The 19727-nt window shown below is 38.0% G+C and overlaps 2 protein-coding genes across 3 annotated transcripts in view; one reads left to right on the top strand and one right to left on the bottom strand.

Moving 5' to 3' along the window:
• Positions 1-1279: 1279 nt before the first annotated feature.
• The window catches only part of LOC132151859 (uncharacterized), a 387012-nt gene continuing 368564 nt past the window's right edge, over positions 1280-19727 (bottom strand). For both annotated transcript variants that reach the window (XM_059560456.1, XM_059560366.1), the window contains one exon: positions 1280-1619. The gene's annotated coding sequence lies outside the window, so the exon portion shown is untranslated. The remainder of the gene's footprint in view (positions 1620-19727) is intronic.
• LOC132149893 (zinc finger protein 501-like) lies at positions 8810-10670 on the top strand. Its single transcript, XM_059559207.1, has one exon. The coding sequence runs from the start codon at positions 9025-9027 to the stop codon at positions 10330-10332; it is 1308 nt and encodes a 435-aa protein (XP_059415190.1). The 5' UTR covers positions 8810-9024; the 3' UTR covers positions 10333-10670.

Here is a 19727-nt window from a genome sequence, read left to right as displayed (position 1 = left end):
ATTTATATAGTGCTTTCAACAGACCACGTGGCCATCCAAATCCACATGACTTATTATAGGTGTGAAATTCGCCCAGGATGCAACAAGGGCTCTTTTTTTTTCAGAAAATCGGATTTGGGCATCAAGACCAGCAGTGTAAATGCAGCCTATGAAAAGTAGTGCGACTTATAGTCCAGAAAATACAGTATATGGGTGAATGACGGATAAGAATTTAAAATGTAAAAAAAAAAAAAAATTTTATTTTATTTTAGGACTTTCCATACTTATTACAGTGTTGTGTATGTAATGCAATGATTTTTAACCATTTCAAGAATGTAATTAACCATTTTTTTTGGTAAATCAGATCTTTTTCCCCATGAAAATGTAATTCCTGGGTAACGTAATGAATTTTTAAAATAATTACATTTCTACAATTGTTGGCATATAAATTTTTACTGATCTCCATATTTGGAGCTCAGCAAACAATTAGTGCTCGGAAAACTACATTTTTAATCACAATTATTTAATCAATTAATTTTTCAGGATTACCATAAAAACCATCATCAGTATAATTTTTCTTTCCAACACGCAAACTTAAAACAAAGTAAAAGACACTGACAAGTTTTTAATGATTTAAAAAAAGTTTTAATCAACATTTTGTTATGTAAACTGATTAATTCAGCCAACAAATACATGCAAAAGCATTTCATAAATTTTGTAATAAAACATTTAATACTTAACATATTTCATACATTTTTTTTCTTTGGGTTGGGGTTCTTCAAGATTAGACTCATTCATTGAGACTGAAGTGTCGTTCATTAATTCATTGATCTGCTTTAACCTTTCCCTCCGATTCCTCTGGTGTACCCTCCACTGCTCCCTTCTATGCAGCAGAAGGGGTCATCTGCTGTACAACAGGCTTTTTGGGAACTGGGCTTGATTTGTAGTAGCTACACACAATTTTAATAATGAGTATTAGATGCAGGTTGTAATCACACCAATTTCATTACAATCATATTTTTAAAATATTACAGTAAATCTGTAAAATTATAATGCTTCATAAACAATGGCCAGGGGTATAGTATATATTGTGTAATAACACATTACACAGCTAAAACATTTAGGCTTATTGCAAATGAGTGTGAACCTATTTCGATTAATATTTCAAGTTTGCTTGTTACTGACACATAATTATTTCACTGAATCATCACCATAATACCTTGCTCTCTTTTTTGCAAGATACTCAGCCCTAGCTTCTGCATCTGTGTTTATTCAATTCAAGTTTATTTGTATAGCGCTTTTTACAATACAAATGGTTACAAAGCAACTTTACAGAAAATTATGTTTCTAAAATATTTAGTAGTAGCTAGTAGTTTGTGCACGTTTGACAGGATTTTAGAAAAAATAAATAAAAATAATAATAATACAAGACGTAGTCAGCTAGACGATGAACTATCAATATTATTAATTAATAGTTATTATATGATGCAATCACACATGTGGCAATAATTGTTAGTTCTGTTTGTTGATTCAGGGTTAGCATCATCTGAGGTCCTCTGAGGGTCAGCATCATCTCTTCTCAGGTGTTCTGGATCCAGACTGGAGCTTGTGTAAATCCTAGTTACCACGGGATGTAAATCCTGTGGCAAAACATAGAAACAAAATAGAGACATCATTAGCATAGCTGCTGATCCAACAAAGTAAAATTAGTTTAACCCAAGCTAAAGAATAAAAATGCACATTTGATCAGAGGCAACTACACTCACAATTTAAGAGATACATTATTCGAATGCTTGGCGAAAGAGATGTGTTTTTAATCTAGATTTAAACAGAGAGAGTGTGTCTGAACCCCGAACATTATCAGGAAGGCTATTCCAGAGTTTGGGAGCCAAATGTGAGAAAGCTCTACCTCCTTTAGTCCAGCGTTTTGTGACCTTAGGGTGCGTGATGGGTTGTAGCGTGGTAGAAGGCTAGTTAGGTACGCAGGAGCTAAACCATTTAGGGCCTTATAGGTAAGTAATGATAATTTGTAACTGATACGGAACTTAATAGGTAGCCAGTGCAGAGACTGTAAAATTGGGGTAATATGATCATATTTTCTTGACCTATTAAGGACTCTAGCTGCTGCATTTTGGACTACCTGTAGCTTGTTTATTGACGAAGCAGGACAACCACCTAGAAGTGCATTACAATAGTCCAGTCTAGAGGTCATGAATGCATGAACTAGCTTTTCTGCATCAGAAACAGATAACATGTTTCGTAGCTTGGCAATGTTTCTAAGATGGAAGAATGTAGTTTTTGTAACATTGGAAATATGATTTTCAAAAGACAAACTGCTGTCTAATATAACACCCAGATTTCTGACTGTAGAGGAAGTAACAGTACATCCGTCTAGCTGCAGATTGTAATCTACAAGATTCTGTGTGGTGTTTTTTGGTCCAATAATTAATATCTCTGTCTTATCCTAATTTAATTGGAGAAAATTATTTGTCATCCAATCTTTTAAATTTTTAACACACTCTGTTAGCTTAGATAATTGGGAAGTTTCATCTGGTCTCGTTGAGATATATAGCTGAGTATCATCAGCATAACAGTGGAAGCTAATTCCGTATTTTCTAATAATATTACCAAGGGGCAACATGTATATTGAAAATAGAAGGGGACCTAGGACGGATCCTTGTGGCACTCCATATTTTACTGATGATAAATGAGATGACACCCCATTTAAGTAAACGAAATGGTAGCGATTGCACAGGTAGGATCTAAACCATCTTAGAGCCTGCCCTTGAATACCTGTTTAGTTTTGTAATCGATCTATGAGTATGTCATGATCTATGGTGTCGAACGCAGCACTAAGATCAAGTAAGACTAGAAATGAGATGCAGCCTTGATCTGACGCAAGGAGCAGGTCATTTGTTATTTTAACAAGTGCAGTTTCTGTGCTATGGTGGGGCCTAAAACCTGACTGAAATTCTTCATACAGATCATTTTTATGCAGGAAGGTGCTCAATTGAGCAGACACAACTTTTTCTAAAATTTTAGACATAAATGGAAGATTTGAAATAGGCCTATAATTTGCCAGTACACTAGGATCTAGTTTTGGTTTCTTAATAAGAGGCTTGATAACCGCCAGCTTGAATGGTTTTGGGACGTGACCTAAAGATAACGACGAGTTAATGATATTGAGAAGCGGTTCTTTGGCTACAGGTAACAGCTCTTTTAGTAATTTAGTGGGTACAGGATCTAATAAACATGTTGTTGGTTTAGATACAGTGATAAGTTTATTTAGCTCTTCCTGTCCTATATTTGTAAAGCACTGCAGTTTATCTTTGGGTGCGATGGATGAAACTAAGGTGTTAGACGCTGTAGAATCTACATTCGCTATTGTATTTCTAATGTTATCTATTTTATCAGTGAAGAAATTCATAAAGTCATTACTATTTAACGTTGATGGAATATTTGAATCAGGTGGCGTCTGGTAATTTGTTAATTTAGCCACTGTGCTAAATAAAAACCTTGGATTGTTTTGGTTATTTTCAATGAGTTTGTGGATATGCTCTGCCCTAGCAGTTTTTAGAGCCTGTCTATAGCTGGACATACTGTTTTTCCATGCAATTCTAAAAACTTCCAAGTTAGTTTTTCTCCATTTGCGTTCAAGACTACGAGTTACTTTCTTGAGAGAGTGAGTATTACTGTTATACCATGGCATGGTACATTTTTCTCTAACCTTTTTCAATTTGATACGGGCAACAGCTTCTAATGTATTATAGAAAATAGTGCCCATGTTCTCAGTAATTTCGTCTAATTCATGTGTATTTTTGGGTACAAATAGCAGTTGAGATAGATCAGGCAGGTTATTTGCGAATCTTTCTTTGGTGGCTGGAACAATAGTTCTGCCCAGACGGTAACGCTGAGACATAGTTAATATCAGTGATACGCAGCATGCACGATACAAGGAAATGGTCTGTAACATCATCACTTTGGGGTACAATATCTATAGCAGTAAGATCGATTCCATGCGATATAATTAGATCTAGTGTATGATTAAAACGATGAGTGGGCCCGGTGACATTTTGCTTGACTCCAAAGGAGTTTATTAGGTCAGTAAACGCAAGTCCTAATGTATCATTTGCATTATCAACGTGAATATTAAAATCTCCCATGATTAGCGCCTTATCAACTGTAACCAGAAGGTCTGAGAGGAAATCTGCAAATTCTTTTAGGAATTCTGTATACGGCCCTGGTGGTCTATACACAGTTGCCAAAGCAAGAGATACATTAGATTTCTTTTGCATGTCTGACAGTGTAACATTTAGCAGAAGTATTTCAAAAGAGTTAAACCTGTATCCTGTTTTCTGGGTAACATTGAGAATATCACTATATATTGTTGCAACACCGCCGCCATGACCAGTCTGATGGGGCTCATGCTTATAACAGTAGTTTGGTGGAGTAGACTCATTTAGACCAAAATAATCATTTGGTTTTAGCCAGGTTTCAGTCAAGCAGAGTACATCAAAACTATTATCTGTGATCATTTCATTTGCAATAACTGCTTTGGGTGTGAGTGATCTAATATTTATGAGCCCAAACTTTAAAAATTATTTTTGTTCATTTACTTTACATTTTTCTGGTTTAATTACGATAAGATTTTTTCTAGATCCTACATTATAGGGGTAAGTTGAGTCATTTAATTAAATGCATTTAAAAATGTATACACTTTTAATATTATGAATATGCTTTGGACACCAGAATTGACACGCCACGTCATTGACCCATATATAGTGAACAAAATAATAAACAAACCACTTGTTTTTGCACCCATTTTTCATGAGCTGATCTCAAAGATCTAATACATTTTTGTGTGTACACAAAAGGCCTATTTCTCTCAAATATTGTTCACAAATCTCTCAAAATCTGAAGCGAGTACTTCTCCTTTGCCAAAATAATCCATCCACCTCACAGGTGTGTCATATCAAGATGCTGATTAGACAGCATTATTATTGCACAGACCTTAGGCTGGCCACAGTAAAAGGCCACTCTAAAATGTCAATGTCACCTTTATTTATATAGCGCTTTAAACAAAATACATTGCGTCAAAGCAACTGAACAACATTCATTAGGAAAACAGTGTCAATAATGCAAAAATGATAGTTAAAGGCAGTTCATCATTGGATTCAGTTATGTCATCTCTGTTCAGTTAAATAGTGTCTGTGCATTTATTTGCAATCAAGTCAACGATATCGCTGTAGATGAAGTGTCCCCAACTAAGCAAGCCAGAGGCGACAGCGGCAAGGAACCGAAACTCCATCGGTGACAGAATGGAGAAAAAAACCTTGGGAGAAACCAGGCTCAGTTGGGGGGCCAGTTCTCCTCTGACCAGACGAAACCAGTAGTTCAATTCCAGGCTGCAGCAAAGTCAGATTGTGCAGAAAAATCATCTGTTTCCTGTGGTCTTGTCCTGGTGCTCCTCTGAGACAAGGTCTTTACAGGGGATCTGTATCTGGGGCTCTAGTTGTCCTGGTCTCCGCTGTCTTTCAGGGATGTAGAGGTCCTTTCTAGGTGCTGATCCACCATCTGGTCTGGATACGTACTGGATCCGGGTGCCTGCAGTGACCCTCTGATCTGGACACAGACTGGATCTGGTGGCCACGGTGACCTCGGAACAAGAGAGAAACAGACAAATATTAGCATAGATGCCATTCTTCTAATGATGTAGCAAGTACATAGGGTGTTATGGGAAGTGTTTCCGGTTCCGGTTTACCTAATTAATGCAGACTAAAAATCCTTTAACGGATTTGGTTAATAAAAGCATATTAGTATGTTATGTGTATGCCGGGTTAAAGAGATGGGTCTTTAATCTAGATTTAAACTGCAAGAGTGTGTCTGCCTCCCGAACAATGTTAGGTAGGTTATTCCAGAGTTTGGGCGCCAAATAGGAAAAGGATCTGCCGCCTGCAGTTGATTGTGATATTCTAGGTATTATCAAATTGCCTGAGTTTTGAGAACGTAGTGGAAAATGTGCAGTTTTATCACACAGCACAATGCCATAGATGTTGCAAGTTTTGATGGAGCATGCAATTGGCTTGCTGACAACAGGAATGTCCATCAGAGCTGTTGCCCATGAATTGAATGTTCATTTCTTTACTATAAGCCGTCTCCAAAAGTGTTTCAGAGAATTTGGCAGTACATCCAAAAGGCCTCACAACCGCAGACCACGTGTAACCACACCAGCCCAGGACCACCATATCCAACATCTTCACCTCCAAGATCATCCAAGACCAGCCACTCGGACAGCTGCTTTAACAATCGCGTTGCACAACCAAAGAACTTCTGCACAAACAAAAGTTTTTAATGCTTTTCTGTAGAATAGGTTACTTTCCCACCAAGCAATACGAAATACCTCTAGTTTTGTTTTCCTCCAGCTGCGCTCCATTTTTCTGGCTGCTCTCTTTAGGGTGAGAGTATGCTCATTATACGATGGTGTCAAACTGTTTTCCTTAACCTTCCTTAAGCGTAAAGGAGCAACTGTATTTAAAGTGCTAGAAAAGAGAGAGTCCATAGTTTCTGTTACATCATCAAGTTGTTCTGAGGTTTTGGATATGCTAAGGAATTTGGTTACATCAGGAAGATAACTTAAAAAGCAGTCTTTTGTGGTAGAAGTGATGGTTCTTCCATACTTGTAACAAGATGTAGAATTTACAATTTTGGCTATATGAAGTTTGCACAAAACTAAATAATGATCTAAGATATCATCACTTGGCTGAATAATTTCAACACTATCAACATCAATTCCATGTGACAGTATTAAGTCTGGAGTATGATTTCGAGAATGAATAGGTCCTGACACGTGTTGTCTAACCCCAATAGAGTTCAGAATGTCTATAAATGCTGATCCCAATGCATCTTTTTCATTATCATCATGGATTTTAAAATCACCAACTATTAAAACTTTATCTGCAGCCAGAACTAACTCGGATGTAAAATCACCAAACTCTTTTAATAAAGTCTGTATGGTGCCCTGGTGGCCTGTATACAGTAGCCAGTACAAACATACCAAGGGATTTATCATTAACATTTGTTTCTCTGGATAATTTTATATGAAGCACCATTACTTCAAACGAGTTATACTTGAAGCCTGCCCTCTGAGAAATCCTGAAAACTTTGTTATAAATTGAAGCAACACCTCCACCTTTGCCTTTTAGATGCGGCTCATGTTTATAACAGTAATCTTGGGGGGTGGACTCATTTAAAATAATGTAATCATCAGATTTTAGCCAGGTTTCTTTCAAACAGAGCACATCTATATTATGATCAGTGATCAAGGGATCTGATATTCAATAGGCAAAGCTTTATCATTTGTTTATCCATATTGCATCAGTTTTTTATTTGTTGAACTTCAATTAAATTGTTAATCTTAACTTGGTTTGGACGTTTTTTGTATTTTCTAGTTCGGGGAACAGACACATTTCTCTATTGCCGGAACCGAACAATGTACAGGAATCCCTGAGCTAGAAGCATCCACAGCCGTATCTAGAGCCCTAACATTCTTACTGTCGTCAATTAAAGTTTGGATGCGTGTCTCTAATTCTGAAATCTTTTCTGTCAACCTAACTATTTCCCTGCATTTATCACATGCGAATCCCTCATCTGCGACAGAGATAGATAAACTGTACATGTGGCAAGAGGTGCAAATAACAATAGTAGGAGAAGCCATTACTCACCGTGCTTGATGAAATATTCTTACTGCGGTTGTTTGATGAACTTGTGAAAAACTGGAGCGAGAGAGAGGAGAGGAGAAAAGAAAACAGCGATAGTTTCGAATGAAAATGCTAATTGTTGAATCCAGGGTTGAAACCATGAATCCAGGTTTTCACTGTACAGGACAGATGACAGATGTGTGTATGACATTGTGTGGTTGAGCGGTTTGCTGATTCCAGTGTTGGTGGTGGTGGGGTTATGGTATGGGCAGGCCTATGTTATGGACAACGAACACAGGTGCATTTTATTGATAGAATATTGGACGCAAAGAGATACCTTGATGAGATCCTTAGGCCCATTGTTGTGCCATTCATCCATGACCATCACCTCATGTTGCAGCATGATAATGCAAGGCCCCATGTTGCAAGGTCTGAACTCAATTCCTGCAAGCTGAAAACATACTGGCCAGCATACTGACTAAATATGTTTCCTACTGAGCATGTTTGGGATGCTCTGGATTGGATGGATCTTTTGGATGGAACTTGTTCAATTCATGACAATATCCAGCAACTTCGCACAGCCATTGAAGAGGTGTGGACCAACATTACACAGGCCACAATCAACAACCTGATCAACTCTATGTGAACGAGATGTGTTGCACTGCGTGAGGCAAGTGGTGGTGGCAACTGACTGGTTTTTCTCCCCAGACACCCCCCCCCCCCACCACCACCACCGCCCGCCCCAATACAGTAAAACTGCACAGTTTAGAGTGGCCTTGTCTTGTGGCCAGACTAAGGCACACCTGTGCAAAAATCATGCTTCTTGATATGCCACACCTATGAGGTGGATGGATTATCCCGGCAGAGGAGAAGTGCTCACTAACACAGATTTAGACAATGTTTAAGAGAAATAGGCCTTTTGTGTACTCAGGAAAAGTCTTAGATCGTTGAGTTCAGCTCATGAAAAATGGGGGCAAAAACTAGTGTTTCGTTTAAAATTTAGTTATATATATATGTATATAAATGTGTGTGTATATATGTATATAAAATATATACATTTTACTAGGGCTGTGATTGTGGTAAAGTGATAAAAATCTGCCACCATCACAGCCCTAGTTAAATGTATATATTTCTTGTTTTATACAGCTTTAAAACCCTGGCATCAAATTGACCCAAAAGAACAATGATGCTTAAAAATGTTTACCCAGTTTCCCTATTAAATTAGTAAAAGTCATTAAAACTGAAGGAAAAAAAGTAAATTGTGTATTTAGACGTTCTCAGCTTTTAACAATATACCAAATAAATCATTTTACTTTCATTTCAGGGTTCATTGAAGAAAAAGAGGAAAATGAAGAATCAAGTGAAGTTGAGAAAAATTGTGTCAAAACTTGTGAAAAAACCTTGGAGTTGCTCTCAAAGCAAACAGACAGATTTAAAGAAAAAAATAGTTAAGAAATCTTTCACCTGCACTCAGTGTGAAAAGAGTTTCACACGTAAATCAAATCTCAAGTGTCACATGAACATCCACACTGGAGAGAAGCAGCATGCATGTGATCAGTGCGGTAAAATGTTTTTATTTGCTTCACTTCTGAAGAAACACTTAAAAGTTCATGCAAAGGAGAAATCACATCCATGTAATTTGTGTGATAAGAGTTTTTTGCATCTACAAAGTTTGAAAGTACATCAGAAAAAACATACTGATGTGAGAGAGTATGTGTGCTTTCAGTGTGAAAAGACTTTTAGTTCAGAGAGCAGTTTAAAACTGCATGAGAGGATACACACTGGAGAGAAACTTCATAAGTGTTCACACTGTGACAAGAGATTCAATCGTTCAGCAAATCTGAAAACACATGAGAGGATCCACACTGGAGAGAAACCTTATAAGTGTTCACACTGTGACGAGAGATTCAGTCGTTTGGCATATCTGAAAAAACATGAGAGGATCCACACTGGAGAGAAACCTTATAAGTGTTCACACTGTGACGAGAGATTCAGTCGTTTGGCATATCTGAAAAAACATGAGAGGATCCACACTGGAGAGAAACCTTATAAGTGTTCACACTGTGACGAGAAATTCAGTCAGTCAGTAGATCTGAAAAAACATAAGAGGATTCACACTGGAGAGAAACCTTATAAGTGTTCACATTGTGACGAGAAATTCAGTCAGTCAGTAGATCTGAAAAAACATAACAGGATCCACACTGGAGAGAAACCTTACAAGTGTTCACACTGTGACAAGAGATTCAGTCAGTCAGTAGATCTGAAAAAACATGAGAGGATTCACACTGGAGAGAAACCTTACAAGTGTTCACACTGTGACAAGAGATTCAGTCACTCATCAAATCTGAAAAAACATGAGAGGATTCACACTGGAGAGAAACCTTACAAGTGTTCACACTGTGACAAGAGATTCAGTCGGTTAACACATCTGAAAACACATGAGAGGATTCACACTGGAGAGAAACCTTACAAGTGTTCACACTGTGACAAGAGATTCAGTCAGTCAGTAGATCTGAAAAAACATGAGAGGATTCACAATGGAGAGAAAGCACATCACTGCAGTCCCCATGGGGAGCATTCCATTGAGTCATATGTTATACACAGTCATACAAAAACCAACCACAGTAAGTCCCCGTACACGCGGAGACACATCTAGTTGTATATGTAAATATTTTGTATGGTATTTGCGTTTCGTCCAGACGGATCCAGCATTTTGGGAGAGCGAAATCGCAGTTTTTTTTTTTTTTTTAAACCAGGTCCCAGAGTGGATAAATCTGAAAATGACACCTTTGGGTTTTTGTGTACTGCCAATCCATATATTTTGTGAAATGATGTCATTACCTCACGTCTCTACTATAGTCAGACACCGCTACGTCATTTAACACCAACAACAATGGAGGACTATATGTTTGTGTTCATGCTGCAGAAGCTACTGAGCCTATTAGCTTGACTAAACTTACTAGTTAGAGCCCACGATATTGGGAAAAAACTCACATCGCGTCATTTTTATGTATATCAATGTATATCGCGATATGGAAAAAATAAATCACCAGATGACTTGAACAGCTATGTAAAAAAATAAAAAACAATGATTGGGGTGATTTTGTAGGTGAATAAATCAGCTAAGGAAATAGGCAAATTACAAACATAGATAAATATAATAGATAAATGATACAAATGAAATAAAAAAGGTGCTTTATGTTCTTCAGTCCATACTGTTACTGTCTAGCTGTTACAGTTAAGTCTAATACGTTACTGCTGCGTTACATTGCTGACAGAATGCAGTGTTTATAATCTAGAGATTGTAAAGAGGATGTAGCACACGCACTGTCAAGTCAAGTGCCAGTGGATTACAGACTTGCTCCCGCGAGACCCAACGCAGCAGAGAGCGGCACGGGACAAGACTCGTGCGTGCGTGTGTGTGTGTGTGTGTGTGCAGGTGGAAAATAAAATGATTACTTGGACACCCACAAAGTAGAAATATCTAAAACAAATAAATTGTTAATTCATCTATTGCAAAAAAGCAAAATGAACTCATAAAATATAAACGACTAACAGGTGCAAGCGAATGCAGAGCTTCTATTTAGGCTATAACAGGGATTGGTTTGTTGCATGATGAGACTGATGTGAGATACTGTAGGGGAATTACAGTTGTAACCTAAAGGACCAGGTGTGTCGTAATGAAGACCAGGAGTCAGAGATGAGTTCAATTAATAATAATAATTTTACTGAAGAAAATAGTTTGCAGTTTCATCAGCAGAAGCCAGCTTCAGTTCTCACGACGGAGTTCGTAGGCCGCTCTGCGTACAATTCAAAATCGACAACAATTATACCCTGACAGAGGGTATACTAATTGCGTCAATGCATAAGTCAACAAAATTCTGATTGGTTCCAAAACCTAGATAAACTTAGACAGTCTACACATATGGACATAAACATCTCCAGCATATCTTCCAATGATTGTAGCCGGCATCAGCACTGGTGAAGAAGACACCACATCTCAGGTCAGGATGTCAGCAGAAACTGGTCTTCTCACAGAGCATACGTGTTGACACACACACACACACACACACACACATACACAGAGCCCTTATCTACAATTCAAGGTTTTCTAGCACTGACAAGTGTCCTATCATTACGGCTGGACATGCACACATAATATGCAGACATTAATATTGAGGAATAGAAATACATTTATAAAAGTCACAGTTCCCTTGTCCCTCGCAGCGCACATAGAGGATAGGTCACCCTAACCCTTTTGCTGGCCTTGTGACCCTAGGAGAAGGAATACACTCAACATGTGTTCACGCCTGTTACTCTTAACTCTTACCACTTCTGAAAGGATAAACATATATATGCATTCTCTATCTATACGGCTATAGATGGCTTTACTTATTTAGTTAATAGCTTGATCAATAATCTCATTCAAATTTGTGTGGCATTGTCCGGCAGAGTATTTGAGCGGAGTGGAGCATCAATAATTTCCACTACGAGCTCTGAGAATTAATAATCTCTCTGCACTGGGTTGACCATTTCCCGTTCCTGCTCCTCTCCAGGCTCACTGATATAGAAACACCGCTCCATGTCTGAAGTATTTCAGTATGTTTGAAATAGCACAGTTCTATTCAAAACATATGTGAAAAAATAAGAGTATATCAGAACACTAGTTTGCAAACTTTTTTTTCTACCACTTGACAAGCCATAACGAGGTTTTCAGCATTAAAAGGCATAATTCACTCTATGCACAAACTCTGCTTACGTATTTCCTCTAGAATCTCAGACTGCGTCTTTACTTCTGCTTAGCACATTCCACAACGAAGTGTACAGTCGTGGCCAAAAGTTTTGAGAATTATATAAATATTAGCTTTCAAAAAGTTTGCTGCTAAACTGCTTTTAGATCTTTGTTTCAGTTGTTTCTGTGATGTACTGAAATATAATTACAAGCACTTCATACGTTTCAAAGGCTTTTATCGACAATTACATGGCATTTATGCAAAGAGTCAGTATTTGCAGTGTTGGCCCTTCTTTTTCAGGTCCTCTGCAATTCGACTGGGCATGCTCTCAATCAACTTCTGGGCCAAATCCTGACTGATAGCAACCCATTCTTTCATAATCACTTCTTGGAGTTTGTCAGAATTAGTGGGTTTTTGTTTGTCCACCCGCCTCTTGAGGATTGACCACAAGTTCTCAATGGGATTAAAATCTGGGGAGTTTCCAGTCCATGGACCCAAAATTTCAACATTCTGGTCCCCGAGCCACTTAGTTATCACTTTTGCCTTATGGCACGGTGCTCCATCGTGCTGGAAAATGCATTGTTCTTCACCAAACTGTTGTTGGATTGTTGGAAGAAGTTGCTGTTGGAGGGTGTTTTGGTACCATTCTTTATTCATGGCTGTGTTTTTGGGCAGAATTGTGAGTGAGCCCACTCCCTTGGATGAGAAGCAACCCCACACATGAATGGTGTCAGGATACTTTACTGTTGGCATGACACAGGACTGATGGTAGCGCTCACCTTTTCTTCTCCGGACAAGCCTTTTTCCAGATGCCCCAAACAATCGGAAAGGGGCTTCATCGGAGAATATGACTTTGCCCCAGTCCTCAGCAGTCCATTCACTATACTTTCTGCAGAAGATCAATCTGTCCCTGATGTTTTTTTTGGAGAGAAGTGGCTTCTTTGCTGCCCTTCTTGACACCAGGCCATCTTCCAAAAGTCTTGGCCTCACTGTGCGTGCAGATGCGCTCACACCTTCCTGCATTTCTGAGCAAGCTCTGCACTGGTGGCACTCCGATCCCGCAGCTGAATCCTCTTTAGGAGACCATCCTGGCACTTGCTGGACTTTCTTGGACGCCCTGAAGCCTTCTTTACAAGAATCGAACCTCTTTTCTTGAAGTTCTTGATGATCCTATAAATTGTTGATTTAGGTGCAATCTTAGTAGCCACAATATCCTTACCTGTGAAGCCATTTTTATGCAACGCAATGATGGCTGCACGTGTTTCTTTGCAGGTCACCATGGTTAACAATGGAAGAACAATGATTTCAAGCATCACCCTCCTTTTAACATGTCAAGTCTGCCATTCTAACCCAATCAGCCTGACATAATGATCTCCAGCCTTGTGCTTGTCAACATTCTCACCTGAGTTAACAAGACGATTACTGAAATGATCCCAGCAGGTCCTTTAATGACAGCAATGAAATGCAGTGGAAAGGTTTTTTTGGGATTAAGTTAATTTTCATGGCAAAGACTATGCAATTCATCTGATCACTCTTCATAACATTCTGGAGTATATGCAAATTGCTATTATAAAAACTTAAGCAGGAACTTTTCCAATTTACAATATTTATGTAATTCTCAAAACTTTTGGCCACGACTGTACTACCGGCAAAACTCATTCAAAATTTTTCACTCATAAAACAGTGATTTATAATTTAAGTATTATATTATATTATATTATAGTTATGCATTACTAATGGCTTTCAGAAAGTTTAAATATCAACGGCGTGAGGACAGTAGTTCGACTGACCATTGTTGTGTCCCGTTATGTGTGGCCTCCTCAAAGTTCAACTCTTTACTGAGTTTCCACACTTTTCTTGTGGACGAAGAAATACGCAGAAAGTGGATTCACGACATTCGACGTGAGCGAATTTAACATCACTTCTCATACAAGAGTCTGCAGTCGTCACTTTATAAGTGATGACCTGATCGAGAAATCGACCCCTAAAGGGCGCCGCTTGCTGACAAAGGGAGCTGTACCAACCTTATTCCAGTGGAACGGCTACTCCGTTGCACAACCAAGGCGCACCGGGGTATGGCAAAGAAGGGAGAATTACACTCCAGTGGATGAGGATCCTGTGCCAATGGATGCCCAGCATCTGAAACATGATTATTGTTCAGTTCCAGAGCCCAGTTGATAATGCACTGAATCAAACTGAGGATCTCCGTAAAAAGGTGGGCCGACTAAGGAGACAGGTGGAGGAATTGTCGGTCAGTCAAAGGTTTTGTTTGGGGCGATTTGCTGCTTCCGATGATGATGTAAGGTTCTACACACACACATATATATATATATATATATATATATATATATATATATATATATATATATATATATATATATATATATGTTTATGTGTGTGTGTGTGTTTAAGTCATTAATTTTAGTTTGTGATTTATATGATATAACTATATATGACACATGATGTAAATGTGTGTGTATACGTGTATATATGTATGTGTCTATATATATATATATATATATATATATACAACCCGAATTCCGGAAAAGTTGGGACGTTTTTTAAATTTTAATAAAATGAAAACTAAAAGACTTTCAAATCACATGAGCCAATATTTTATTCACAATAGAACATAGATAACATAGCAAATGTTTAAACTGAGAAAGTTTACAATTTTATGCACAAAATGAGCTCATTTCAATTTTGATTTCTGCTACAGGTCTCAAAATAGTTGGGACGGGGCATGTTTACCATGGTGTAGCATCTCCTTTTCTTTTCAAAACAGTTTGAAGACGTCTGGGCATTGAGGCTATGAGTTGCTGGAGTTTTGCTGTTGGAATTTGGTCCCATTCTTGCCTTATATAGATTTCCAGCTGCTGAAGAGTTTGTGGTCGTCTTTGATGTATTTTTCGTTTAATGATGCGCCAAATGTTCTCTATAGGTGAAAGATCTGGACTGCAGGCAGGCCAGGTTAGCACCCGGACTCTTCTACGACGAAGCCATGCTGTTGTTATAGCTGCAGTATGTGGTTTTGCATTGTCCTGCTGAAATAAACAAGGCCTTCCCTGAAATAGACGTTGTTTGGAGGGAAGCATATGTTGCTCTAAAACCTTTATATACCTATTAGCATTCACAGAGCCTTCCAAAACATGCAAGCTGCCCATACTGTATGCACTTATGCACCCCCATACCATCAGAGATGCTTGAACTGAACGCTGATAACATGCTGGAAGGTCTCCCTCCTCTTTAGCCCGGAGGACACGGCGTCCGTGATTTCCAACAAGAATGTCAAATTTGGACTCGTCTGACCATAAAACACTATTCCACTTTGAAATAGTCCATTTTAAATGAGCCTTGGCCCACAGGACACGACGGCGCTTCTGGACCATGTTCACATATGGCTTCCTTTTTGCATGATAGAGCTTTAGTTGGCATCTGCTGATGGCACGGCGGATTGTGTTTACCGACAGTGGTTTCTGAAAGTATTCCTGGGCCCATTTAGTAATGTCATTGACACAATCATGCCGATGAGTGATGCAGTGTCGTCTGAGAGCCCGAAGACCACGGGCATCCAATAAAGGTCTCCGGCCTTGTCCCTTACGCACAGAGATTTCTCCAGTTTCTCTGAATCTTTTGATGTTATGCACTGTAATTTGACGTTGAGGAACATTGTTTTTAAAGTTTTCCACAATTTTTTTATGCAGTCTTTCACAGATTGGAGAGCCTCTGCCCATCTTTACTTCTGAGAGACTCTGCTTCTCTAAGACAAAGCTTTTATAGCTAATCATGTTACAGACCTGATATCAATTAACTATATCTTCTCCCAGCTGAATCTTTTCAAAACTGCTTGCTTTTTTAGCCATTTGTTGCCCCCGTGCCAACTTTTTTGAGACCTGTAGCAGGCATTTAATTTTAAATGAGCTAATTAAGTGGATAAAAGTGTAAAATTTCTCACTTTAAACATTTGCTGCGTTATCTATGTTCTATTGTGAATAAAATATTGGCTCATGTGATTTGAAATTCCTTTAGTTTTCATTTTATTAAAATTTAAAAAACGTCCCAACTTTTCCGGAATTCGGGTTGTATATATATATATATATATATATATATATATATGGTTACACTATTTTACAGTGTCGTTACATGTACTTACCATAGTAAAAACAGTAAATTATGCAGTATTTAAGTACTATAGTAAGTACATGTTGTTAATTAATATTACTATTAATATTGTATAATTACACTGTAACAATGACACCTTCAAATAATGTGTAACCATATATATGTGTGTGTGTGTGTGTTTTCTTTCAAGTAATTAATTTTAGTTTGTGATTTTATGATTTATATTCATGTAAAAATAATGTCCTACATCTCATTTAGGTTCGTGACTTACAGCCATTTAATGGCTTTCTGGAAACTCATTGAACCTGCATCCCACAACATGATTCATGTGTCAAGAGCAACTACAATAAGGAGTGAAGCTGGAACAACAGGCAGTGCATGGGTTAATAAAGAAATAGAAGAACAAAACTTAACTTTACATTTTCACTGTTGGCTTAAAACAGCGGGATCTGGCCCACAGACTCAACATCCATCAGTCCACAGTTAGTCGAATTATTACAACCTGGGCCAATTTTTTGTACACCGTTCTTGGGTCTGTCCGCATCTGGATGTCTGAGGAGGAAGTCAATGAGTTCCAGCACTGTAAAAAGTCGTTCAGTGCTATTGTCCATATGACTTCATTTTAAAAACTATATTTATTCCAATAAATTAATTTATTTTTCTTTCTTTGTTTTTTTGAGTTATCAATAAGTAAAAAGTGTGAATATTTTCGTAACTTAATATTTTCTATAATAAAATTAATTTCATTGGACTACAACATAAATTGATTTTACAAAACTCATTTTAAAAGTTTATACCAGACGTAAAAAGACACGACCCGCCCACCTGCAGCAACGGAAGAACAAGCCCCTGCAAGTCCTTCACGCTCGTCTGTTCCATGAGTTTAATTGAACAAGGTTTTCCACGGAGCCGGATCATTTATACTTCACGTACCCCATGTAAGTAATTCTTTGTATTTTTAAAAGTTTGATTTTACTCTAATTAACGTGTTTGTGTTGTGCAATCTGCAAAAGCACCGCTCTGTTTCCTACAAACATCTGCGACCGCCAAATTCGAATGTGCTCTATCTCAAACAGCTCTTAACTTGAGCCACATACTGTATAAATCTACACGTGTGTGCGTTGTATAAGTAATGTTGTCTTTGTGTGATACAGTTTAATGTTTCAGAGGTGTTTGTAACTACAAAAACATTGTCGTGGCTTCGACGTAACATTAGTTTGGTAGTGGACGCTGACGCACTACACACGAAGCCACAGCTAACGTTAGCTGAGTGATTATCAATTAGTCCAAAGCTGTTTAATTATGGTAAAGCATAGTTAAGGCAAATGTAACAATGTTGTATGTAACATGTATGTTAACAATGTAATATGTTACTCTATGCATAGGCCTAACGTTAACTCATAACCCAAATTTCATATTTGTATTGCTCTGTAGTTATTGGGTGCAGATGTCTAACCCCTGTCTCTTGATATATTTATATGAATTTTGTTGATGCATTTTAAAACCATTTGTTTAAGTGATTAGATTTTTTGACTAATTTATTTGTATTAACATCCCTCCTCCCAATATTGTAATTGGCTAAGTGCTTGTAGGTGCTGTGTGATGGTGATATTACAAAAATTCAGTGGGGTTTTTACACAAGGTTTCTGATTATTTTCTAAAATAAGTTCTGCGATGAACTAATGTTAATCATTCTTGTTTTGTTCAGCAGGGTAATCATCGCTTGTATTTTAAGTGTATTTTTTTAAAGGGCTTTCATCACACTTGTATTCAAAAGGCTAACTAACTTAATTTTTTTTCTCTCCCCATTGACAGATGGGATGGCCCTGTAAATTGTGCAGCACCGTGGTACCAGGAAAGAGTGACATTTTAAAGCATTATAGACTGCATCATGGGACCTTTGGACACAGCCATGCCTTGCCTTGTATTCATATAGATTGCCCATGTTCTTTTAAATCCTGGAGTTCCTTCCGCTCTCACCTCTCAAGATACCACCCAGAAGCTAAATCCCTTAATTCACCACAAGTAAGTCTTTCATTTACCTGCCCTTTGTGTCAAAACCCTGGATGTCACAATGAAAAGGATTTTTTTGAACACATAGGTCATCATCTCAAGAATAACGAGACCGTTAAGTGTGTTTTCATAGGATGTGATCACCAAACAAATTTGTATGGGACATTTGCAACACACAAACACAGGAAACATACTCCACATACATCACAAGATTTCAAACCAGGGATTATCTGTGGGTTACCAGAGAAAGCACTTGATTTTGAAGCCTCTGTAGAGGATGATGTCCAAAATGATGCTAATCATGAAGGCAATAGCACTAATGCACAGTTATCTTGCTTTTTTGTTTGTTAATTAGACTAATTAGAAGAAAAACGGTCTCAAGTGTTATTACTATTAATATATTATAATAAATAAAAAAGAATGGTTGGAGTGAATTTACCAACAAAAAATAATTTATTCATTATTGTTCTATTAACTAGGACCCAAGTGCCACTGCAGTGAAGAAGAGAGATGCCACTCTGAGATGCCTCTTTGAGTATATGGGAGAGAGTGGACAAGAGCTCATCTCTGATTACTTTGTAAGTATTGTTTCAAAGCAGGTTTGGGTCAGTCTGGTGAACAGGTTTAAATTGTGCTGACTGTTCATGTGAACTGACTGAACCAGCATTTGGCAGGTAGTGGTGGAGTATTTGTTTTTCATCAAGAAATGAGATTGTTTGTCTTAAATACTTTATTTTTTTATCTCAAAGGGGGCTGCAGAGACCACTGTTCATGAGGACCTGAAAATGAAGAATATGAGCATCTATGTCTGCCGTGAGCCAGATGCAGTAGGAATCATCATTGAGGGAATACCAGTCCTTACCAATCTTGGAAATCTGGCCAAAGCATGCTGCTTGCTGCTTGGGTTGACATATGCACTTAATCTTGAGTATCCATCCAAGGTTTCCAAAACATTTGAGGTGTTTCAAAGACTTTTCGTGGGACTTGACACACTGCGCCCAAAACCAAGCCCCAAGTTCATGACTCTGAAAAACAAGCTCCTTGCCTAGACACTCAGACATGACTGTCACTCTGCACTTGTGAACAGCTGTTTTCTTTGTCTGTTCAACATCATTATACACTGGACATAATGTTGAATTTTTCAGGATGTTCTAATGGTTTGTTCTTGTCATGTGTTATACTG

This window comes from Carassius carassius, chromosome 1 (assembly GCF_963082965.1).
Source record: "Carassius carassius chromosome 1, fCarCar2.1, whole genome shotgun sequence".
Classification (NCBI taxonomy): domain Eukaryota; kingdom Metazoa; phylum Chordata; class Actinopteri; order Cypriniformes; family Cyprinidae; genus Carassius; species Carassius carassius.
The sequence above is the reverse complement of the archived record's forward strand: the minus strand, read 5'-3'. Positions and strand labels throughout refer to the sequence as shown.